The sequence below is a fragment of the Equus przewalskii genome, chromosome 29 (assembly GCF_037783145.1).
Source record: "Equus przewalskii isolate Varuska chromosome 29, EquPr2, whole genome shotgun sequence".
NCBI lineage: Eukaryota > Metazoa > Chordata > Mammalia > Perissodactyla > Equidae > Equus > Equus przewalskii.
The window spans coordinates 33,498,287-33,523,814 of record NC_091859.1 but is presented as its reverse complement, the minus strand read 5'-3'; the positions used below and the strand labels follow the sequence as shown (position 1 = coordinate 33,523,814).

The window sequence follows — 25,528 nt, the reverse complement described above, 5'->3', positions numbered from 1 at the left end:
GGAACCCTAAAATACCTTACAGAAGGCATAACTTCTGCAACCCACACTTTTAAAGTAGAGGTAATTAGCTACAGTATCTAACTGAAGAAAATCTCAGAGACGCAGGAGGGTTTTTAAAAACCATCCGGTAAGAGGGAGCAAGGCTGTGAAAGCAGAGGCTTGAGGTGGTGGCCAAGGCATATATGACATTCTCTTCTCCTCCCCCCACTTGTGAACATGAAAGATGTTACTGACAACTCACACACTGTGTCGAGAGATTTATCTGATTGCCGAGACTTGGCAAGTCCAAAATCCACAGCGGAGGCCAGCAGGCTGGAGACCCAGAGGACAGACGCAGCTCGAGGGCAGAGGTCGTCTGAAAGCACAATTCCCGCTTCCGGGGAGGCCAGTCTTTCTTCGAGTCAGGCCTTCAACTGACTGGATGAAGCCTACCCACTTTATGGAGGGTAATCTCTACTCAAAGATGTTCATCTCATCTAAAAAATACCTTCACAGAAACATCTAGAATCATGTCTGACCAAATACCTGGGGCCATGGCCCAGCCAAGTTGACACATGAAGTTATCCACTCCCCAGCGTTTATACTGCCTCAGTGCAAACAAGTTCCAGTAGAACAGGGACCCCTCTGTCTGCCCTGAAATTCGGCTGGCTCAGCCTCCTGTGGTCTAGCCGGCTCCTGGTCCCTCCCTCTCCTGGACTCCTTCCTGCCCTTCTCCACCCTCCCATCAGGAGCAAAGCTTGTCCCTCCCCGAGGGTCTGGCACGCAGTCTGGCGCTCCATGGCACTTTTCAGTGCTCCGTTAATTGCTACGTCTCCCTTGTCTGGCACGGTATGAGTCCCTTGGAGGTTTTCTCATCTGCCTGGGGGACACAGCTGAAAAGGGGCAGAGCTGGCACTTGAACCCAGGTCTTCTGATGCAGGGTCCAAGCTCTGACCCTATTCAGACTGCTGACATGCGTGTGACCAAAATGCGCCACCCAGGATCACAGGAGGTGGGCTCATGGGCCGACTTTAAGACGTTTTTAGAGTTGCATGTTTCTTTAACGCAGACTAGAGAAACAGCCATGAACTAGCGCCTTGGAGTCATGGTTTCAGGGACATAATTACACAGGATGAGGTCAAATTAAAAAAGGTGAGCCCAGGGAAGGAAAACACCATGAAAATAACACTAAAGGTGGCACAGAGCAGATACAAATCATAAAGGCGGTGCATGAAGGACGGAAGTGGGGAGTGTAGCCTAGACGGGCACCTCCTCGGAAGGACGTAAAGAGTTAACTTGTCCTGAATCCCCCTGCTTCTCATGGGCTGAGGGCCCCAGGCTACTTAGAAGACACTGAGGGCTTTTTTCCTGAAACTAGAGGAGCGGAAATCCGGGACTTTACTCTTACTTCTTTGAGCTCAGTGAGGGAACAAAACCTATTCACCGGCTCCATCCGCAGGGTCAGGCAAAGGGTTTAATCCCCAAGTGAGAGTCGGCTCCACCCCACGGCCTACAACCCAACCTGTCTGTGAATGTGCCTGCCACCCAGCCAGTGCCTGCGCGTTCCCAGGACAGCAAGGCCAACTAGACACTGCCCTGGAGCCAGAGCCCTGGGCGGGCACCTTGGCGCTGCCACTGACTTGGACTATGCCCCAGCAACAACAGTAACACCTGTGACAAACCACAGTGGCTCACAAGTATGGACACTTACTGTCTGACAGGCACCGGGCCAAGGTCTTCACAACATGAAAACATGCGACCCCAACTGACATGTGCTATCATTATCCTTATTTTACAGACAGGAAACTGAAGAACAGACAGGTTAAGTCACTTGCCCTGGGTAACAGAGCCAGTGAAGGCCGAACCAGGACTCAGACCATCTGGTCTGACTCAGGAGCTCATCCTGGATGCCTTACTATGTGCACCCTGAGGGCAGCTGACACAGCCCTCTCTGGACATCGTTCCGTTATCCTCAGGACAGAGACTTGGGCTCAACCTGGCTCCAGCACTTGCAGATCAGGGGGCTGGAGCTTCAAGATGTGAGGGCTCCCCAGGGCACATGTGGGAAGTGGCAGAGGTTCCGACTCAGGGGGCCCAGGGCTGGAGCATCCTCAAGCATCTCTGATGTGGGTGTTCTGGGATCCACTCTGAAGAGCACCGCCCTCCATCACTCTGCCTCTGGCCAGTGGCTCTGACCCAGAGGTCACAAACTATGAACCCACCTGCTCAACTCAGTCTGGTTTTGTTTATACAGCTTGAGAGCTAAGAATGGTCTTTACATTTTTAAATGGCTGGAAAAAAATCCAAAGAAGAATAATATTTCATGACATTTGAAAATCACATGAAATTCAGATTTCAGTGTCCATGAATAAAGTTTGATGGGAACACAGTCGCACCCATGCGTGTCTGCTTTTGTGCTAGAAGGGCAGAGCTGAGCAGCTGCAACAGGCACCGGCCCACAAAGCCGGAAATGTTCACTCTCTGCCCTTTACAGGAGGAACAGTCGGCAGAGCCTGATCTAGTCCACCCCAACAGCAGGACCCTTCTTTACAGCCTCTCCCTCCCGCCTCTGCCTCACACCTCCAGTGGTGGGGAGCTCACTACCAAACAAGGCAGCCCGGTCATCTTTGAAAGGGGCTGGGCACAGCTCTTTATGCTGGCACTGAGCTCCTTCCCCTGTAACATCATACTGCACCCTTGAGCCTTGTGGAGTCGGCTCTGTTATTCCTCCCCAGTGGCCAGCAGGCTCCTTCTTCCCTCTAGCATCAGTTCTTCCCTGTCCTTGTCTGTCCCCTCAGTTGTTCCTCATCGTCCTCTGGGAAATGGAGGGAAAACGGCAGCACTTCTCCATTACAGACAAGGGGATGGGCGATGGAGAGGGAGCGTGACACAGTCAGGAGCTGAACTGGAGCTGGACCCAGGCCTCCTGCCTCCCAGCCTGCGGTCTCCTCGACAACAGTGCGTGAGTGTCCAGCCTCGTGTCCAGCTCATCACACCCAAAATGGCGCCCAGAAGGCCCGAGGTGTGCTCCCTGGCGTGGCCTTCATGGATCCAAGGACAGTTCTCCCTGACTTTTCCCTTTCTCCCGTCCACCTCAGGGCTCAGCCGTATGCTCTGAGCTCTTCGCCCATTAGACCCAGCTACCCCCACCCCACTACTGGGGGCTGGTCCCCAGGGACCGCCCACATTTACAGTGTGTGCTGTTTGCAGCTTGCTTTCGTGAGTCAGCTGGGTCTCTGGCTCAAAGTGCCTGAGCTGACAGCCAGAAAGGGAAAATGGGATTCTGAGGTTGCCTTTTGACGTCTGTCTACAAGCTGTAGCCAGGAAGATCTGTCCTCGGAGGGTACTGGAAAGGGTTTTGAAATCCTTGGAAGAAGAGAGCTGTGTCAACACCCCCTAGGACTAATTATCTGGGGTCCTTTCTGCCACAGGCTGCTGCACTTGGGAAGCTCTCCTACTAAAAGATAAGGGTGAGTGATCTGGAAGTGCGCACGGACCCATGTGTGCGTTATAACCAGAAAAGCTCGTCTGTGGCTAGAACAGGAACTGTGGATCTTGGAGGGTTGCACTAAGGCGAATTCCAAGTAAGAACCGATCAGCCAGAGGCAATGTGTCGAGGGTGCAGGGGGGACCTGCGCTCCGAACCAGAGAAACCTGGGTCTGGATTCCCACCCTGATTAGCTGTGAAAACCTGGGAAGTGACACCTTCTCGCAGATTTACTTTTGGTAAAATGAGAAAAAATAGCGAAACCTTGCGGGGTCACCATGAAGATTAATGTCTAGGATGCTAGCATGGTGCCCGGCACATGGTATTTGCCCACGAACTATCACTTTCCTTGTCTCCTTTTCTCCCTCCTCTTATGTGCCAGGGGCCATGCCAGGTGCCAAGGGTCTTGATAAATAAGGTACAGTCCCTGCTCTCAAGGAGACACACATGCACAACTACAGGAATGGGACAGTGCTCTCCTAGTGTGACGATGACAGCAAGAGCCGATGTTCCCGCACACTCGCAAGGTGCCGGGCACCCTGCAGGGAGTGTCTCACTTCATCCTCACAGCCACCCTGAGAGGGGGTGCTGTCATTCCACCATTCCATCAGGAGGAGGGGGAGGTCCAGAGCCCAAAGGCAGGCAGTGAGGAAGGCTGCACAGCTGGGCGGGCGCCGGAGAACACAGAATCGATGGTTGGATGGGTAGGGGTCAGGGGCCTCAGGGGGGAGGGGGAGGTGGTGACTGCTTGGGGCTTTGAAGGAAGCACACGGAGCAGCATTCCAGTCAGAGGGCGCAGCAAGCACAAAGGGGAGTGTGTGTGTACTTTGTGAGGGGAGTGACACTCACCCCCGATGAGCACCATTGGAACCCACTGTGCTCAGGGATGCCAACTCCACAGGGCTCTCCTCCCAACAACGGGATGGAGCCGGCAGGCCTGAGAAGAGATTATTTCACTCCTGCAGTTTACAGAAATACAAGCAGCTAATGCGGGGTCATCAGCAATCACAGCCAATCAGCAGGACTTCCGCCTCTTTATCCAAAAGAAAAACAGGGACTAATGAGGGCATTAACACAAATGGCAGCTACCCTTCATTTAATTCTACTTTTACAGCTTCTTCAACTTTGGGTCAAATTTCACTGGTTCTGCGGAGGTCATCTCGCTTCCCTATCAACTCACTGGGGTCTTGGGTGGGGCACAGGCTCCACCTTCCCCTCCCTGGGCCTCAGTGTCCTGTGTAAAAAGAAGGGGATGGGCTGGAACAGAGGTTTTCACTCTGTGGTCTCCAATCCAGTAGCATTAGCATCACCTGGGAATTTGCTAGAAATGCAAATTCTAGGGCCCCACCCAGACCTAAGAGAGCCAGAAGCTCTGGGGGTGGGGTCCAGCCATCTGTGCTTTAACCAGGTTCGAAGGTCCCCAGGGGAAGGCCCCTTCCAGCAGTAACAGGTGGTTTGTGCTCTGAGGTGTTATAATTTAGTAGTATTCTCTCTGGACAGAGTGTTTCTCGCCCAAGACAGGGTAAGAGAAGCTGTCTTCTTTGATCAGCTTTTAAAGCCCAGAGTCCAAGTGAGCTGCTCTAGAAACCCTGAGGAATATGTGGCTGACTTTGAAGGCCAGATTTTTTCTTTTTTTTTTTAAAGTAGGGAGTCTCAACCTTGGCAGGTGATGAAAGCAGTGGTATCTGTTGTTAGAGAAATAAAGACGAGGGGCCAGCCCAGTGGCACGGTGGTTAAGCTCACACGTTCCGTTTCGGCGGCCTGGGGTTTACCGGTTCGGATCCCAGGTACTGTCAAGTCATGCTCTGGCAGGCGTCCCACATATAAAGTAGAGGAAGATGGGCACGGATGTTAGCTCAGGGTCAGTCTTCCTCAGCAAAAAGAGGAGGAGTGGCAGCAGATGTTAGCTCAGAGCTAATCTTCCTCACACACACACACAAAAAAAGATATACAAGCAGAGAGCTGCTTTCTGTTTTCAGCTCCAAAACAATGACTCACTAGAATGTGTGTGTGTGTGTCTGTGTAGTGCCTTGTGGGGCAGGTCCTGCAATGGTGGTCCTGGGAGGGCAGCTTCCCTTCTCTGGTCCAGGCGCTTCCTGGTGTGTAAATCCTTGCCTGCCACCCCCTCTTGGACAGAGATGATTACCAAACCTCAGAAGAGCCACAAACAGCCACGGTGGTGATTACAACACAGAGCTGGGTCGGCCGACTTTAGCAAGGTTTGGCTTCTAAGACCGTCAGAATGGAAAGGATATCCTGTCTAAAAGATACAATTTTCCCAGTCTGGATTTAAGGCTAAAAAAACCATCAAAAAGATGGAGAGAATTTCACAGCGCTGCCCGTGGTTTCCTCATGCGAGAAGGAGGCGGCACACCCAGCTGTCCCTGGAGAAGGGTTAGCTGTCTGGGCCACGGCCTGCGGGTCCTCCCCGTGTTGCTGGGCAGGAACGCGCACCCATGAGACCGACCCCCCGGCCATTTCCAGGCATTCCCGACCCTCGCTTGGTGGTGTCTCAGAAACAACGATAACAGATACCGCGACTTTCTTTTATGTTGCACTGGCCACGTGCCAGGCACTGTTCTAAGTACCTTACATCTATTAACGCGTTTAATCTTCACAACAACCCCACGGAGGCAGGGACCATTATCATCCCCCAATTACGAGTGAGGAAGCCGCCGCACAGAGAGGTAACATCACAGGACTAGTGCGTCTCCCGTCAGCAGGAGGTGAGCGAGTCAGGAGACGGCGGCTCTCAGTGAGCCGGGCTCTCCCGCCAGCGCGCCTGGCCGAGCCACGGACTGGGAGCGGAGGGAGGCCGCAGCAGGTGGCTCCTCCGATCGCCCAGTCTGCGACCCCAGGCGGAGGGTCTGATGCTGGGAGGCGAGGGCTGCCCGGGCAGGCACGTCCTCAGAGCCGGGTCTCGGAGGCTCGGCAGCCTGGTCAGCGGGCTCCCCAGCGTCCAGCGCGCGCCCGGAGGCAGGGCTGACCCGCCCGCTCCCCGCACGGCGGCCGCGCCGACGCCAAGCCCCGGTCTCCCGGTCCTGAGAGACGGACGTTCAGCCCCGCTCAGGTAGCCGTGTCCGGGGAGCCTGGCGAGCAGGAAGGAGACGGCAAGAGCCCAGGCGGCGCGCCCCGGGCCGGGAGAGCGAGGCGAGAAGCAGAGAAGGAGCACAGGGACTGCAGCACCCCGCAGACCCTTCAACCCCCCAACTTTCTCCCTGGATTCGGGACCCCAGCAGCCGCACATTGGCTGAGCCGCGGCCTCCCGGGCCCGCCCTTCCTCTTTACCTATTGGCTGACGTAAGCATCCATCACAAGCCGAGGCTTCCTAATGGACCGCGGCGTTTGTCAATCAAGGTGGGCGGGAGACTGGGCGGGTCCCGGCCCGGGGGAGACACGCCGGCCTCATTGCCCTCTCTGCCTCCCTCCGGTGTGGGACTGGGGACCTGGAGGCGCCCCGGGGGGCCGGGGCCGGGCGCAGCGCCCCGCGGCGGGGCTGGGCGGGACCCCGGAGACTCACCGATGCGCTGTCCCACCGGAGAGCTGAACGGGTTCCCCAGGAGAAAGTCCATCGCCACGGCTGCCGCTGCCACCAACCGGGGAATCAGCTGACAGCAACCGCCAGCGCCGCCGACCCGTCACGTGACGCGCCGGACGGCCCGCGAGGAGGCGCCCGAGGGGGCGGGGCAAGAGAGTCTGGAGCGTGGCCTCAGGCCCCGCCCCTAACGCGAGGGGTTGGGCTTCCCGAGGCGGAGGGCGATGACGTCACTGCGGCTTACTCGGCGTCGGGGGGGGTCACGTACCACGTAGGGCGGTGGCGGGCCTGGGGGCGGGAACCTCCCTAAGCCACGCCCTCGACGTTTATTTAAGAATTTAGGGGCGTGGCCAAGCGATCTTCGTGTGCATCTGGAAAACTGGGTCTCAGCAGGGAAGTGACTTGGGTGAGGTTACACGGCAAGCTCAGAGGACAGCTCTCGCTCAGTGCCTTAGCCCTTCGGACCTCACTGTGACCACACACCCACCGCGGGGGTCGACAGCCTCCGTGGCCTGTTGTCTCCCTGCCCTGATAGAACTCTTCCTATGTGATGTCGAGGTCTCCCTGAGGCAGGATGCGCCCTGCTTGCAGCCCAGATTCGCTTACCTCCAATTGGAGGCCAGGGCCCGGGGTTTGCGATCCCTTGCCACTGAGAGGCAACCCCGTGAATTATGGCTAGGGACGGACTAGAGCCCAGGGTGGCGGCCAGCACACCGCTGTAGTCACTGCTGGGGCCTGGGACCCATCTCTGCTGGAATTAGATCAAGGACTCAAAAGAACTTTCTTTTTTTAGGTAACACTCTCCTCTGAGAATGTGAAGAAAGCCGTGAGCCTTTGTGAAGATAAAAGTCAGAGATACAAAAACTTCGGGGAATTTCTGGGTCCCTGATGTACAGCAGTGGACCCTAAGTGAAGAACTGAGAATCTCAACGGCCTTTCCCAGCTTTGTAATTCTAATATCTTCTTCAGCCTTGCTGTGTACCATGTTTCAGATACGTCGCCTACACATTAGATATCTGATCTATTGGCTATGTTTTTTTCTTCTAATGACATGCATTCCAAAAGATGTGATAACCACTGCTTTGGTAGTTTGGGTTATTGCAGACTGCGTTAGTATTCACTGATCATGATGCTTGTGACTTTTAAATTTGGAAGGCTAGTAAACTGGCTCTGCACAAAATTAGGATGGAAAACGTACATTAGAACTTAATCACTTCTGTATGTTAACCTGTTTGAGCAGCATAGGGGCTGACAACCTTACTGAACAATATAAAACTTTATGGAAATCATGCACTCCTGTGCTTTTGTTTTAGTAATGTTCATGAGACCTATTAATAAGTGCCTTCTGGGGCAGCCCCCTGGCCTAGTGGTTAAGTTCGGTGCGCTCTGCTTCAGCGGCCTGGGTTTGGTTCCCAGATGTGAACCTGCACCACTCATTGGTGGCCAGGCTGTGGTGGTGACCCACATACAAAATAGAAAAAGATTGGCACAGATGGTAGCTCAAGGCAAATCTTCCTCAAGCGGGGTGGAAGGGGGCAACAGGAAGATTGGCAACAGATGTTAGCTCATGGTGAATCTTCCACGACCCCCTCCCCACCCCTTAAAAAAAAAGCCTTCCCTCACTAGTCTGGATGCTCCATGAGGGCTGGGATACCATGCCTGTTTTGCTCACCACTGTCGTCTAGCACAGTGGCTAACATAAAACTTTAAATCAATCTACCTTTCAGTAATGGTATTTGGACTATAAAGGGGGTCGTATATTTAAGATGACTTTCATGTAAGGTACCCTCCATGTTTTTCTTCATTTAAGCATCTTGCTTGGTTGTATGGAGTATATTTAGCATGAATTTCTTTTGGATTCTTCCACTGACAATCTTTAACCTCCTCATGCTGGGTGGTGATTTACCAGAAGTTCTTGCCTTCCTACATCACTGTGGTTTAAAGTGATTATGGGCAGAAGATCTTGGCTTTACTGCCAAGAATAAGACAGCCATAAGTTTTATCCTTCAGGGTAAAAAAGCAGAAACAACCCACATATCCCCAACCAGGGAGCGCAGCCATATTAACTCCATACAAACAATATTATATAACTATTCAATTAGAAATGGAAGAGTGGGGATTTTGTCAACATGATAGGAATGTAAATGGCAAATATTAAGTGTAGTACAAAACTGATTAAAACTATGTTTTAAAAGTGTTTGCAAACAAGGAACAAGCTCATTTAGTAAAAAGTCTGTCTTAATTTAATTTTTCCATTTAAGTGTTTTAGCAATATTAATATCAAATGTCTTCCCGAGGGTAAAAATGTTTAAGTCCCTTAAGATTGACATATTGCATAAATGCAATGTAATCTATTATATCCTTAAAGTAGTTTTAGACAAAAATTAAGATACTTTGCCTCCAAAGTTTAAAGACACTAGGATGAGAAGAAAAATGAGGCCTGTATCATAAAACCCAGCTAGGACAGGACAGTTTAACAAGGAAAAGGTCTCAGATTGTCTCCCTACAATCAGGTTTGCTCAGGACTGTAGTGAATGGAGGATTCTGATGAGCACACAAGATTTAACTTTACAATGGCTGAGGGTAGGAGAGGCCTAGGCTTTGGGGTCAGCTGTCCCAGTGTGCTTATTCTGGTTTTCCCATTGACTAGCTGTCTAAAATTTGGAAAAGTACTTCTCCGCCTCGGCCTCCTCATTTGTAAAGGGGGATAATACTCATAAGGCTTCTGGGGAGATAAAGTGAGGTGAAATATGCGCGTCACTCTATAATAGTCGTTCAGTAACATGGTGGTCTCTTTCTTGCTGCCTCTCCATAAGAAGTTCCCCTTTCAATCAATCATAAAGAGTCTCACTATTTATGAATATTAACATACTGTGTTTGCATTGAATTTTTTACCTTGAAAGGTCAAATCTCCCTATATGAAATGTTCACAATACTATTAAATACTCAGCCAGACTGGCGGGCTGCGGGCTTGAAGACAGGGAAGCGACATCAACACGATTTTACAAATGGGACTTTGGATGCCTACAAAGATTAAGTGACTTAACCAACGTCATTCACTGAGTCAGGACGGTACTGAAACAGCATGAAATATGTCACATTTAAGCACATGATTCAGATGCAACCCTTGTATGAGACTGACAGACATTTTCTGGAGTTAGGCCAACACTGTAATGTACATACAATTTCATCTGCCAGAGAATAGAGCCATATTTATCAGAGCCACTGGGTTTACAATTTGCAGAAGAGAGACTCCACAACGCACAAGTTAATAGAAACAGAGTAAGATGTGTATTAGGAAAACGGCTAAGATCAGAAACTTGCTCTCTATTCCAGATGGATTTTTCTTTTTGAGAAAATTATGGTAGGATATAGTGTGAACAGACAGGTTTTATAATTTCACAGCATCTTTGGTTAGCAGCAGGGAAAAGATAGCTGAGACTGGACTACAAATATTAAAAATGTGATTTTTAATAATATAAGTACAAAATTTTATTTCTTTATACAACTGTAATGGGATTTGGATCAAACTGCTAGAATTTATTTAAAAAACAAAATAAAACAATGATATAAAAACTGCAAGAAGGTCTGAATCCAAAGTTTTTCCTCTAATAGTACCAAATACCACAAGATACAGATTATTATACAAATGTGTACAAACCTTAAATACAAATACAATAGGGTTTGATTTTAAAGGAAAACAAACAAAAAGCAGGTCCTCGTCGGGATTTCATTAATGTGTACAAATGACAAGGGTAGGACTGACTTCCTTCTGTACTAATCCATGTCTTCAAGGCCCCTCCTTGATGCCTGTGTCAAACAGGAAACTTCCATGGGTACAGATGAGGGGTGGTACAGGTTCTAACACGAAATCAGACCAAGATTTCTGCTCTTCTTGGTTTTGGTTCCCAAACATTCCTGTTTCTTTCTGTTTCCCCAATTAAATCTCAAACTGCTCTGAGCTGAGAAAGGCATTCATTCAGCAGTCAGAATACATTTAAGAAACACAGCCCCGTGATCACACTGGTGGGGAGCGGGAAGGAATTAAACAGGAGGCAGGCTGGCCGCACTGTCCTCAGGGATCTACTTTGATGCGCAGTGGTGTCTAGGCCAGGGGAAGAAGGTGGTTGGCCCAGGGCTTGGTTCAGGCAGGGCATCTCACAGCAAATTTACAAACAAGCCTGAAGTCTTCTTCGGAACTGGGAAGCAAAAGTCTGGTTCTTTGGAAATAAGGGCGACTGGGAATGGTAGCATTCCTTTTTATTTTACTTTCTTGACATTATTGAATTATAAAGATTTAGAATCCTGACATAATGATTCCTTTTTGAGGCACGATACCTTAAAATGTAGATGATTTGGAGTTTTCAGAGGAGACCAGAGGAGGCAAGGAAAGAAGGAAGGAATGACAAATCTGTATCTTCCACACGCTGTTGCTGGTGGAGGCTTTTGTTATTAAATTATATATACAGAAATTTACAGGATAAATTAAAATCTAAGAGATTTTAAAGAGTTAAATACACATAATTAAAACACACATTCACACGCGCACATAAATAAACTTACATGAGAATTGAGTACTTTTTTGCAATTCACTTATGTGTGGAATGCAGAACACTGTGTATTTGCCCACCAAGAGAGCCAAAAAGATGAACCCAAGAATCAACCGGGCAAAGTTCATCTTCCACAACACCAAGCAGCTAAGCAGCAGAAGCTGCGAGGGCTCGGTGGCTAACTAGCACTGCCCATGGAAGACACCAGCTCTCAGCTCTGCAGAGCCGATACTCTAGGTCAGCTCACCAGAGACGCAGTTCAGCTGGTGGCACTGACAGCTTTACCTCTCCAAGGTGTTTACGCTGCCAGGGCTCACGTAACTCCTTGGCCCCTACTGAGGCCGCCAATGGTACCAATGATTACAATAAATTTTGAGACATGGACACCTGTATAGCAGGAATTGGAATGAACCCCCTATTAAGTTCACCGAAGCCATTGCACTAACTGTAAGATGGGAACGATTCTGTCACTTCCCACCTAGGTCACTTCAAGTTCAAAGGCTTTGTACTTTCAGTCAACTGGCCATCTTCCCATAATCTTTCCTATTACATTTCAGACTGTAAGACAGGTAAGGCAAATGGTCAGTGATGGGTCTGGAGGTACAACTGAGTTTGGAAAAAAATTACATTTTAGCTGTCCTAAAGAGATGCCCTTGGCACCCAGAACAAGCCTCCAGCCCCCAAGTTACACTGATTTTTAAGGCAGATTTATCCACCACAGGAGAAAAGAGAATCCCAAGCCCATATTCATGCCAAGGTTTCCTCTTGGCTAAACCTTTGCCATTTCATAAAATTATTAAAAGCAAAGTAGTTACAGTCCTATGTATATATTATACATTATATATATATATATATATGTATATATATAAAAATTTAAAACCTACACCCAGAGGCCAGTGAAGGATCTGGAACAGTCATATATATATATACACGAACCAGCAATGGGTCAGTAAGTTTTCTATCCCATGATTCTTTGCTGTCACAGTCCAGGCATGATGTAAGCAATGTTGTCTAATGTGTTTGACTGCAAAACAAGGGAAAAAGGTTCAATTGAAGAGTACTTTACCTTAGTTCTTTGAGACATATTTCTTTACTCAGGGCAGAGAGATGAGAAAGAAAAAACCAGAGTTAGAGCAAAGGGGGCAGAATGTAGATGGCATCCTGCTGTCCGTTATGCCAGGAGCTTCTCTACTGACCTCCCCCATTAATCCTAGCAGCAAAGAGGTGGAGGCCCCTGCGCTCTCTGTATGGAGGAGCAGACAGGAACACAGGAGGCCTCGCAGCCCTCAAGGACAGCCACGCTCCTCTTCAAAGGACTGTTCTGGGACATGGCACGTTTTCTAGTTTCACCGAAAGCACGGCATGCATTCGACAATACAGTATCACGTTGCACGGGCCGATGTATGCAGGGAGCACTACACGCCAGGAAGCCTTATGCGCTTCTGCCTGATAGAGTTCATTAAGGCAGAGTCTCTCTGGCTCCCAAGGGGTTTGGCCCAAAAAATCCAAGGAAAACTCACCAAGACTTGTTTGGGACAGCCATTCAATTCAGGTAGTTGTGTGGTCAGACACGCCAAGGGGCCAAGCGCACAGATAATGGAATCCAGAAGCACGGACAAACTGCCCGACACAGCCACCATGCCCTGAAAGGGAGAGTGGGAAAGGAGGGAACCTGTCAGTGGAATCATACTCTCGCGCTCTCTCTGCGGGCTGGCTGATTTCCTCACGGGGCTCTTTAAGTCTTAGGCAGCTCTACGAAACTCGCAGCAAAAATGGAAGGTATCTGCTTTGATAACCCTGTAAGCTGTTTAAAGAGAAAACTTCTTACAATACATTCCCAGGTCTCCTTTCTATCTTCCTAAGCCATCTTTCCCTCTATGAGACCTCGGGTTAGTCCCTTAGGACTAGTATGAAAAGGCCCAGACTTAGGAACAGTAGAAAATGCCTTAACGACTCCAGGGAGCTGCTGGGAGGCTTTGTGGAGATCGCATATGCAAAAGCAGTTTTCTTATGAAGTCCACAAACGCAGCTCAAATGTGCTAACTACGAGAACTCCACAGCCCTATACATTACCATTCCATATAAACATACACATACTTCTCCATATATCTCCATATAGGTGGCTTTTGATAGCTGATATCACTTTTCTGGGTTCACTCTCAAAAAGAAGTGAATTTGGTTCATTTCAAATTTTAATATCTTGTACAATTCATATTGTCTCTATCTCTGTGACTCAAAGCCATAAGAAATGAGATTGCTTGCTGCAAATGCTGCTGCCCGGCTCTCGTATAATCTGCTTCCACCAGGAGCAGTGTGCGAATGCATCACCTAGGGAGGCAGCGGAGCGCGTGGTGCAGAGAATGAGCTCCGGGCTCTCTGCCGGGTCCAGAACCCGACTCTCCCACTCACTGTTTTTCTACTGGGCCAGCTGCTTACTATGCTGTGCCTGTCAAACAGAGCACTAATAGCATCTGTGGCACGTAGGGGATTAAGTGAGATAATAGATATAAAGTGCAGTCATGCGTCACCTAACAGCGGGGATATGCTCTGAGAAATTCGTTGTTAGGCCCTTTCAGTGTTGTGCGAATATCAGGGTGTATTTACACGAATCTCGATGGTGTAGCCTACCACACACCTAGGCTAAATGGTACAAGCCTATGGGACCACAGTTGTACATGCAGTCTGCTGTTGACCAAAATGTCATTACACAGTGCATGACTGTACTCGGGATGGTGCCTGGTACATGGTAAGTGCTCACAAAGCATCAGTAATTGTTACCCTTATCGCCAGCATCTGCATCTCCGAAACTGCATTTCCGGCTGCCTGCTAGGTCTCTCCCTTTGGCCGTTTCTCAATCTCAACACGCTGGAATGAGAAATACCCTCCCCCTCCTCCTAGTGCTCCTTTCTCTGCTAAAGTCACCACCATTCCCACAACTGCCCAGTCTCCAGGCCTTGCCATGGTTGACTCTTCCTCCCCTCATCCTCCTCGTCCAATGTCTGCCCCTGTTCCCTTTCAAGGGAAGCAGTACGGCTAGGGCTTAAGAGCATGGACCTTGAGCTCACACCACCACATTCAAGCCTCTGTTTCGGCACTTAGGGGCTGAAGCCCAGAGCAAATTACTTAACCTCTCTAAGTCTGTTTTTCCTTCTATAAAACAGAGGGAACAAAAACTCTGCCTTACAAAGGCTGCAGTGTGAATTAAATGAAATCCGTATGAAGCACTCTGAACCAAAGCTGCCTGAGTAAGCACTGAATGAAAGTTAGCAATTAATGATGTCATTTCATTGCTTTTGCCCTACAGTTAATAATAGCTAATATTTTATGTCTCACTCTCCTAATGGATTACAAAAACTTGAAGGCAGGAACTATGTTCTATTCCTTGTGTGTCTGGTTTTTTTTTTTTTTTTTGGTGAGGAAGATTGGCCGTGAGCTAACATCTGTTGTCAACCTTCCTCTTTTTGCTTGAGGAAGACTGTCACTGAGCTAACATCTGTGCCAATCTTCCTCTATTTTGTATGTGGGTCGCCACCAGAACGTGGCCTGAGGAGCAGTGTGTAGGTCTATGCCTGGGATCCAAACCCGCAAACCCCGGGCCACTGATGCAAAGTGTGCAGACTTAACCACTATGCCACTGGGCCAGCCCATCTATTCCTTTTTATATCCTCCCAGTAACTACTGGTGGAGCCCTCAATAAACATCCGTTGAATTAATTCAAATCTTTGTCATATCTAGACTATTGTTATAACTTCTTCCCAATTCTGGTCTCTTTTCACTCCCAATCTAAAATAGAAGCTATTCTCAGAGAAAACCAAATGAGCCTTCTGATCACATCCCTCCCTACTCAAAAAACCCCTGCAGTTCCTGAGCAGCAAAGCACAGCAGGACACTTCAGAACGCCCAGGAAGGTGCCCTGTGACTTGGGCTACAGCTTTAACATTCAGCTTGCCTCTGCCTTATGCACTGGATGTGCCAGTGTTTCATCACATTAGCAGTAAAACCCCAGTTCAAATAAAACTGAACCCCAGAACACCAATATATAAAAGAGGTAAAAGATCTGGTTCAAGTGGGCATGGGGGTCTAGAGCCCCGCTAAGTCTCCTTCCCCCATCTCTGCAGCAGACCCCGAGGAGAAAGAGATGTAGCTGGTTCCTTCGTTTGGAACGTCTCTCCAACATCTCCACGAGACAGTCGTCCCGACCCTTTCCGGTCCAGCTGGAATACCACCTTCCTTTCACACAGCTCCTCCCAACTCCCCCTGGCTCTCTGTTCTCTCATGCTATTCTACCTGCTTTAGCTCGCACGGGACAGCAGCATGAGAACAGGGCAAGAAGTGAGGCAAGCTGGGCTCTGTCACAAACAGTTGTGTAAACCTCCAACAGTCAGTGAATTTCATGAGGCTTCAGGTATTCAATCTTTCAATGCGTGAATTGTATAAATCAAAGTTCCTTAAAGTAGAAAATGTGATTTCAGGTGGCATATAGGTGAACACCAATTATTTTGATATACATCCATTTTGATGTATATTAGAAAAAAGTTAGAATATCACAAGTGATATCGAGGATATCATTGGATAGATTCATTGAAATAAAAATATTAAGTAAATAATAGTGTAAGTCGTAGGTGGAAATTGCGAAAGTGTGAGGATACATGCAAATGACTTAAGGCTGGGGAAAAGCGGAGAGGAGGGGGAATGAGGAATGACTGCTAATGAGTATGGGGTTTCTTTCGGGGGAGATGAAGGTGTTCTGGAATTAGCAGTAATGGGTCCACAAGTCTGCGAATATACTAAACCCCACTAAATTCCACATTTTAAAAGGGTGAGCTTTATGGCATGTGTATAACATCTCAAAAAGACTGTTACATAAACAAAAAACTGGACTAGAGATCCTGCAAAATTCTTCCCCTTTTCTGGTCACTACATCTGTGTAACTCTCTCACAGCAACTGCTCAAAGGAACTGGCTTGTTTTAATTTGCTAATTATGTATTTATTCTATCTTTCCAATTAGACTGTAAGTTTCTTGATGACAGGAAATCATCAGGGAGCTCCTCAGATTTTCTGCTCCCCCAAGTTTTTGGAATAATGCCTAGATACTCAACAATATTTGCTAAAGGAAATGGAAATATGAGGGAAAATCTGGAATATGCAAGATGAGAACATTAATTTTTAATTCTTTCTAGGAAATATAAGAATGTCTAAATATGAAAAATAAATAAAGATTCCAGAATATTTTATTCTGGAAATATCTATATCCATTCAAATAGCTGAGCCTACATAAAAGTACTCTAGCTGTTTTGACACCTGCTAAATTTTTAGAAACTAGCCAAACTAGCCAAAGAACTCAGATATAGCTTCAGCTCTTGTGGCCTTTGGCATTTTACTTGTTGAATAATAATTCAACTCCCACATAGAAGCAAGTGGATAGTTCTATATTTCTACAGTGATTTCTTAGCTTAAAAATGGCTTTAGTAGCTCAGACTGACTTTTTTGCTGAAATGTCCTATCAGGACCCAGTGGAAAACTAAAATACTATACCACTGAGTTAGCCAAGGGGATAATATGATTAGAAATTGAATATGGTAACAGAAATGGAACATGACAGCCTTGCAGGTTAAGTGGTTTTGAAATTGAAGCTTAAAAGGACAAAGATCTCCCCAGGGCACAGAGCACTGTGAAATTCAAGTGCTGAATAATGAGGGGCTGGAGAACCTCCATTTCCCTTTTTTGCTACCTATTTTCAAAAAAGTAGGAGGACCCCACACAGTGTAATCTGTCTATTCAAAACCTTACTGGAAATGCACAAAAAAATTCAAACTCTCTTACAAGCATGAGTGATCAAAACTTTCATGGGATCTGTACTCATTTTTTCCATTGCATTTTCTCTCTCTCTTTTTCTGTTTTGGGTGAGAAAGATTAACCCTGAGCTAACATCTGTTGCCAATCCTCCCCTTTTTCCTGAGGAAGATTGGCCGTGAACTAACATCCGTGCCCATCTTCCTCTATTTTATACGTGGGACGCCTGCCACAGCGTGGCTTGATGAGCAGTGCGTGCATCTGCGCCTGGGATCCGAACCTGCAAGCCCAGAGCCACTGAAGTGGAGCGTGTGAACTTAACTGCTATGCCACCAGGCTGGCCCCTCCATTGCATTTTTAAAAAAATAAAAATAAGTAACAGGGTCATATGTCAATTATATCTCAATAAAACTGGGGGAAAAAAGTTATAAGGCATTCTAATTTCTTTTTGTGCAGTTGTTTCAACAAGATGGTATTAATGTAAACTTTGAGAGCTAGTAGACAGATTCCAAATTTCTGAATGCTTCTATTACCACGTGTCCTTTATCACTGCGTCCTGAACACCTGGCATAATCTAGCATACAGTAGCTGCTCAATGAATATATGTGGGATGAGTGAACAGAGTCAAACGCTATCAGCAGCTGGAGTCATGGTGCTGACAGTTGTGCTCACCTCAGTTTCCTGCAGGCGGTGTCCAATGAGGCTTAGCGACTCTCCCAACAGCTGCAGATGAGCAGCAACATCAATGGGCTCTGTCTCAGGCGATTTGGCTGGCGAGGCTGGTAACAGCATGGTGGTGGGCGGGGACTTCTTTTGGGGTGACAGTACTCCTGCAGAGGAAGCTGTGAACAAAGACAAAATAGAGAGATAAAGCTTGCTTATGGCCTTGAACACCACAAAACTGTCCTTCCTGAGTTTCCTTTAATGAGCTATACCCGGGATTAGCAAATCTATGGACTGTGGGCCAAATGTGACCTGTTTTTATATGGCCTGCGAGCTAAGAATAGTTTTACATCTTTAAATGGTTGTAGAAGAAACAAGGAAGAATATATGACAGAAAATGCACGTGGCCTGCAAGGCCTAGGTATTTACTCTCCGGCCATTTACAGAAAAATTTTGCTAACTTCTGATTTATGCTTTCCAGATTTTTTTTTGGAACCTATAATATTCAGTAGTAATAGTTGGATATTGATCTGCTCCTAACATAGGCTGCTCTCCCAGTTTCCTAGCAAGGAAGCAAAAATGAACAGTGCTCTAGGGGAAAGAATCCAAAGCAGGAGAGGGATGTGCTCATCACCTTTCACTTTCACGGCCCCTTCTGAGCTGGAGGCTTTTCTCTTCACTGTGGTAGCTTCTGCTTTGTTCTGTTTGTGTTGCAGATACTGAGCTTTCTGCTTCCAAATCTGCAATCAGATCAGAGCAAAATAAAATAAAATAAAAAGGCCACAAAAGGGAAAGCAGTCACGAAGAGGAGAATGAAGAAAGGGCACCGTGGAGGGGCAGGCAGAGGGCTAATGCTAACTTTCAAGCTGAGGGTCAGTGAACAGGCCTCAGACGGGGGTTACAGCCGGATCTCAGTGAGGCCCACAAATATTCAGCAGTGCTAACGGTCAGACCTCAGCACTGATTTGTAGATCACTCTACAGTTGAAATGTAAAATCATGGAGTAAACACCTGGCTCAGTATAATGTCCATGCGGTTTAAATATTTATTCTAATGTGCTGGTGGGCAATACCAATAGCAGGATAACACTGACACAGAAAACAGAAACTAAAGATAATCTACCTGAGTGGAAAATATTTTAGTTATTTCACCCAGAAGAGCTGTGCCTTAAAGCAAGATGGTAATTATAATTCCTAGACCACATTCATACCACCCAATTGGAAAGCGACTATAAGTGATTCAGACATGACTATTTATCATTGTCTTCTTAGCTTCCTGACAGTAGGGTACACTCCTTGGTAGTGGTTGATGAGGATGCTGACCTGGAACCTGGTTACCTAGTACACGTAGTCTCATGTTTTTATTATTTGCAGTGACTACGAAGTGGATGACTTCCATCAGTTCACAGACCAAGGCTGATGAGGAGGTGTTTGCAGCAAAGGGCTCTGACTTCAGATTCTCCGTTAACACTTTAATCACCGCCCAAGTTAGGTCATCTTGGCTCAAATGTAATGTTGTTGCAAAAAAACTAGATGAGGTTAGAAACACAGCCTCTTGCAGCTAAATCCTCATCTAGAGTAAACTGACACCAACCAGTGTTAACGCCCTCTGTTAAACCACTTCCCACTGATTTGTAATTTTTTTCCACTGTTTTCAGTGTTTGCCTGGGTGGTTTATAGGAAAACTGCACATTTTATAAGCAATGAAAAATGTGTTTGTAAGAAAGTATACTTACTAGTTTGTCCTTTTCTGGCAATTGCTTCCACACCTCAGCCAGTTTTTTACTAAGTTCCCCAAAATCTGGCATAAAAAGAGTAAAAAATCCAATACAGTAAAGGTTTAACTATCAACAAAACAGAAGATTGATGAGAGCAAAAACTGGAAAAACGGTTTTGAAAATCAGATTTAGATAGCACAAGGTTCTTCCAGCAAACCAAGCCCCATCACTCTTCCGCGTTCTTCTGTAGGGGAGGGGCTGTTCTGGTGGTCAGGGGACAGGCACCAATTCTCACACATCTACTCGCCAGGGATTTCTTGCTTCAGCATCATTCTGCTGTCTTTGAATTTGGTCCCACGATAGGGCTCATCAACTCAGGTTAAAGACAATACGTTACGGAAAGTTTGATGAAAGTTGTTAGATTTTTACCGAATTTCTGAGACCTCAGAACCAAAGACAGATTTCCCTAGTGCAACTCAGAAGCCGCTCCCCAGAGTGTAACGCTGCCCTCCCATTTGTAAAGCAAGGACAGGCTTTACAGAGCACGCCCATGTCTTCCGTGGTACTTCCCGTGTGCCTCACACCCGCCGCGAGGAGAAGTTCAGGAAGCTGTTCTCCACCTCAGGAAAGGCGGTCTGCAGAGTTCAGTGCTTGTCCAAGGTCTGTGGACCCTCACTGACGTCTCAGATAGAGACAAATATGAACACAAGTCATCTCACTACAGCTCCACACCCAGGCGCAGTTTACGGAAAAGGTCCACTATGGGGTCTTGAGAATAAACAGCCGCATATCTATGTACTGTGCTTTGTAACATGTACTTTTCCTGTTTCCCACTTTACCAATTTAAGAGATATAAATAAAAAGCATATCTCTTTTATGGATGGGGTGAACTAAGACAAAATCTAAAGTGATTTGAAGAAGCAAGGAAAGAAATTAGGTTTGTGTTCCTTTAATACTACGGGAAGAAGTTGCCTGCTGACTGGATTAACTGCACTGCTTCAGAGATACAAACAGAAAGTAAAAACACTAGAGATCAGAAATGTTCTTACCGATACCCGGATGGTCAGCCACAATGGTCACACGATACTCTTTACAGAACACCTGGTAGGCCGACATGTTCTTCTTTTTTGGCTAGTGCCACATAAAAATAGAACAGGGTAAGACTTAATTAGAACACAAGTTGAGTAACCCTGAACCTATGGTAAGAAAATAGAAAAGGCTTCTATACTTTTTCATCAAGGAGAGAGTTCTAAACTACTAACTAGTTTCCCTAAACAGGATAATTAATTTTTAATCCATTGTACTTATCACTCAGAGATGTATATTTTATCAGTTTTACTTTTAGAACGTAAAATCCACATGCTCAATTATGTTTATATGTTTCAGGGTGTTCCAGCTACATGATAATTATTTGTAAAACTCTTCATTTTTCCTACATACAATCCCATGTTATATATTCTTTCAGAACAAGGTGATAAGAAAATCTTAACCTCTCCTGGGATGTCATTTTCCTCATCTTTGAAGAGAACCACATAACTTCCCTTTAAACTTGGGGCAGAAAGCCAGAGTCAAATCTATGTTCTTTTTGTTCCTCTGGTTTTGATTTCTAATCTTCTAATTTCCCTGATCCTGCTTTTACTGTCACTTGTAGCTTATCATTATTTTATTATTCCCAATCTCGTGGTCCAAGGTGAGAAGTAAATAAATAACTGAAGACAATTCTTTGGTAGTCAGCGTGAGGTGAACCTCTTCCACTCCAACAAACTGCTTTGTACTACTTGAAGCACGTTATTCTTCACTGTGTTATAACAATTCTAAAAGCAATGCACGATTCTTGAGAAGCAAAATCAAATATGCTTTTAAAGCCAGTTCAATGAGGGATATAAAAACCAAAAGACTATTACTATGCATTCCACATTACAACTATCCATAGACTGGGGAAAAAAGTTAAGTATGTCTACCTGAAAAGATGCATTAGCTATAACATCCGTCCAAACTTCTCATTTTGAGGATGGTGAAAAGGAAACTCAGAACAGTGACTTGCTTGGGTCCGACAACTAAGCGAGTTCTAACACCAGAATGACTACAACCCAGGCCTGACTTCCAGGGGCATGTGTTATGGGCCAAAGAAGGAAGATATGTTGCTTCCTTACAGAAAAAGTTACTATTTAAAAAGAAAAGATTATCCCTTTATAATCTTTTTCCAATAAACTGAGACGTTTTCAGTATGGCTTTCCTTTAAAACATCCTCTGTAAGTGTCATAATATGAATGATCAGCTCTCCATCCCCTCCAAGACAGTCCTTTCTGCCCCACGGTAATTTAATGACAGAAATGTCTGGGGCTCCAAAAGCTACTGGGAACTTCTGTTTGCTTCAAGAGTCAGATTTTATGACCAAAAACAACCCAACAAACAACACAGTTGTGTCTCAAGACGTCAGAGCTGCATCTCGTTTTAAACTAAGCCTGATCAAACACTTCGTTCACCTGACAGTTCTTAATATAGCTTTCATAAAATAACTACTCTCACAGGCCAAAGACTGGCTGAGACTCATGGCAATAACAAAACTTGTTTAGAATTCCTTTTGCAATTTTGAGGAATGGAAACATTCCTGGAACACCTTCCAAAGGAACTGCTTTGAATGAGAGAGCTCTTCTTCAGATATAAAAATTGCAGTATGTTTGTTATAAATTTAGCTTCAAAATTTTAAACTAATCTTTTAAAACAGCTTATCCATAGGCCTGACATTTACTAGAGTATATGGTGAAAGAACAATTTGTGGAAGTCTGTGCAGAGCCAAATCTTTCTCAAGTATAGAATCAATCTCACTGCTAAATATTGAGAACATTAGAAAGACTGTGTGCTTGAGGGATTTCCCAGCTCCTTTGGCCATATTATAAAACGTACAAGGAGTCTGAACAACGTTTTCTCAAACATGAGATAATACTGTAAAAGGTTAATGCACCCTATTCCACGAGGCTATCTATAGCTGTCACACCAAATCAAAACTGCCTTTATGAAATGAATCACAGCTCTTGGCCAATATACCAGATCCAAATCCACACACTGAAGCAAGGGGTTCCTCTTATAAAGGACTTTATTCATGCTTGTAGAAAATAAACTAGCAATCATGGAGTACATGGAGCAGGCATAGCGAGTAGCTAAGAGAATGCGCTCAAAGCCCAGATCTTATGCTAAGGCAATTATGCAGCACAAAATAGTGGAAAGCATACAAAATTTAAAGCTTAAAGACCCATCATCCTTTCCCAGCTTCATCTTATACTAATTATTTGATCCTGAATAAAACATGTGAGAAGTGGATAGCTCTTCTGATATGTGATATTAAAAGTATTTCAATGGCAAAGAAGGAGAAGCAGAGAATAAAAATGAAAGGTTTCAAAGGCAACACAAAAAAGTAACCTATCAAAGCACTCTGCCATTTATTTATTAATAAATATTTATTAGAGTGTCCACTTCAAGCCAGACATTGGGACACAGCCAAAATCAGTCAGTCTGACAGACAGGACAGAGTAATACGTCATCACAATGAAATGTGCTAATACTATAGGCAAAGTATTGGACGCCACAAGAAGACGTAATAGGAGCACCTCACCTAATTAGAGTCAGAGAAAGGCTCTGGAGGAAGTGACATTTAATCCAGACCTGAAAGCTGGGCAGAATTAGCCAGATGAAGAGTGGTCAGGAGTGTTCTTGGCAGAGGAAACAACACGTGGTAACACTCATCAAAGAGAGGGGAGAGATCATGTTAGAGAAGCAGGCAGAGCCCAGACTGACGCTTCGTAACCTCTAATAACCAGCATGGACCCTACGGGAAAGAAGTGATTCAAGTACTCTAAGCAGGATGTTACACGGTCAGGTTCCCTTTGGGACTGTGGAGAAGGGACTGGCGAAGAAGACCAATCAGGGGCCACAGCAGTGCAGGCACAGATGAGGACGGCCAACAGCCATGGGGGGGGGGGGGGGGCGGGGGCTGGAGAGAAGCAAATAAATGGGAAAGGAGGGGAAGTGACAGCATTTAACAGAGAAAGTGTGACAAAATGGAAAGAGCCTCCCTGGGCTTAGGAGGCCAACAGATCTAGGTGAGAATCCTGACCATACCATTTGCTAGTTACACGATTATTCATCTCCGAGCTCTAGTTTCCCTGTAACACTTGGATAACACCATTTTACTCAAAGGTGGGAATTAATCCAACAGTGTTCAGCATTTCAGTAGGTACTCAATAATAATATTTCTGTGGTGGGCAGAATTCCAAGACAGCTTCCAAGATTTCTGGCCCCTGGTTTACAAGCCCTTTCTAATTCCCTCCCCTTGAGTGTGAATATGATGGGCTAGAACTCCCATGAGTAGGCTATGCTATGTGGCAAAACGGATTTTGCAGATGTAATTAAGGTCCCCAGTGAGTTGAATCTGAGTTAATCAAAAAGGAGACTACCCTGAATAGGCCTGGCTTTATCAGGTGAGCCCTTAAAAGAGACAAGATGCAACAGCAGACACTCTCCTCCTGACCTTGAACTTGAAGAAAACAAGTTGCCAGGAACTCTACAACGGCAAGGAACTGAATGCTGCCACCAACCTGGAAGAAGACCTCTGGCCTCAGACGAGAACCCGGGAGAGGACCTCTGGCCTCAGACGAGAACCCGGCAGAGGACCTCTGGCCTCAGACGAGAACCCGGGAGAGGACCTCTGGCGAAGGCCATGATTCAGTCTTGCGAGAGCCTGAGCAGAAACCCACTGAGCCTACCTGGACTTCTATCTCCAGAACTGCGAGATAAATGGGTGTTGCTATAACCTGCTAAATTTGTGATAACTGGTTATGCTACAATAGAAAACTACTATGAGTTCTTTTCTATTCCCTCTGTTTTCTTCAAAATAGAAGTTGTGGTATCTGGGGCTGGCCCCATGGCTGGTTGGTTGGGTTCGTGCACTCCGCTTTGGGGTCCCAGGGTTTGCCGGTTTGGATCCTGAATGTGGACATGGCACTGCTCATCAGGCCACGCTGTGACAGCGTCCCACATGCCACAACTAGAAGGACCCACAACTAAAATATACAACTATGTACTGGGGGGCTTTGGGGAGGAAACAAAAAAAAGAGGAAGATTGGCAATAGATGTTAGCTCAGGGCCAATCTTCTTCACCAAAAAATAAAACTTAAAAAAAAAAGAAGTTGTGGTACTCAAAAAGCCAATACAAGCTCTTTTTAGAATAGAAATTTTCGTGAAGGAGGACAGGGTGAAATCATTTGACCTAAACCAGACAAGGAAAACAGCAGCATGGTCTGTACTTGAGCATTTCATTTAAATAGGAAAGGTCCTATTTTTACTATTCTTCCGGTGCAGCCAGTCCTGTGTAGAGGTGTCACAGGGAGCTCTGGGTACAGCATCTCCTTTATCAATTTAGTAGCAGCCTCACATCCCACAATGCTTAGGTGTTCCAACCAAGCCGCCCTCCTTTCAAATCTCCTTTATTTGGCCAAGATGCAATGGAGTGGCACCACACACATACACCAGTTTACCTAAGTTCTATGTTCGGCCATTTGAGTGACAGGGGCGAGAGAGAAAATGAGTGCGTGCGCGAGAGCGAGCACACACCATGGATTGATTATTCTGGGTGATCCCACTTTAAGAATCTATTCCTCGGGGGGCTGGCCCCGTGGCCGAGTGGTTAAGTTCGCGCGCTCCGCTGCAGGCGGCCCAGTGTTTCGTTGGTTTGAATCCTGGGCATGGACGTGGCACTGCTCATCAGACCACGCTGAGGCAGCGTCCCACATGCCACAACCAGAAG

At 46.4% G+C, this 25,528-nt stretch overlaps 2 protein-coding genes and 1 long non-coding RNA gene across 15 annotated transcripts in view; 1 reads left to right on the top strand and 2 right to left on the bottom strand.

The window, feature by feature from the left end:
- TOM1 (target of myb1 membrane trafficking protein) overlaps positions 1-7,243 on the bottom strand; it is a 40,135-nt gene extending 32,892 nt beyond the window's left edge. For 2 of the 6 annotated variants that reach the window (XM_008541990.2, XM_008541992.2), the window contains exon 1: positions 6,987-7,217. In XM_008541990.2, coding sequence (XP_008540212.2) covers positions 6,987-7,038 — 52 coding nt within the window. In that variant the 5' untranslated portion in view covers positions 7,039-7,217. Of the gene's footprint in view, positions 1-241; positions 688-6,986 lie in introns of those variants that run through there. The other 4 variants (XM_008541993.2, XM_070600332.1, XM_008541991.2 and 1 more) reach the window with 4 other exon arrangements.
- LOC139080324 (uncharacterized) lies at positions 6,182-8,290 on the top strand. The gene is made up of 2 exons (XR_011534758.1): positions 6,182-6,766; positions 7,795-8,290. It is a non-coding gene; the product is annotated as an uncharacterized lncRNA (long non-coding RNA).
- A 4,213-nt stretch (positions 8,291-12,503) lies between these two features.
- The window catches only part of HMGXB4 (HMG-box containing 4), a 32,280-nt gene continuing 19,255 nt past the window's right edge, over positions 12,504-25,528 (bottom strand). For all 8 annotated transcript variants that reach the window (XM_070600325.1, XM_070600324.1, XM_070600327.1 and 5 more), the window contains 6 exons: positions 20,775-20,856; positions 19,744-19,808; positions 18,643-18,748; positions 18,018-18,187; positions 13,072-13,194; positions 12,504-12,575 (listed from right to left, as the gene is read on the bottom strand). In XM_070600325.1, coding sequence (XP_070456426.1) covers positions 12,531-12,575; positions 13,072-13,194; positions 18,018-18,187; positions 18,643-18,748; positions 19,744-19,808; positions 20,775-20,856 — 591 coding nt within the window. In that variant the 3' untranslated portion in view covers positions 12,504-12,530. The remainder of the gene's footprint in view (positions 12,576-13,071; positions 13,195-18,017; positions 18,188-18,642; positions 18,749-19,743; positions 19,809-20,774; positions 20,857-25,528) is intronic.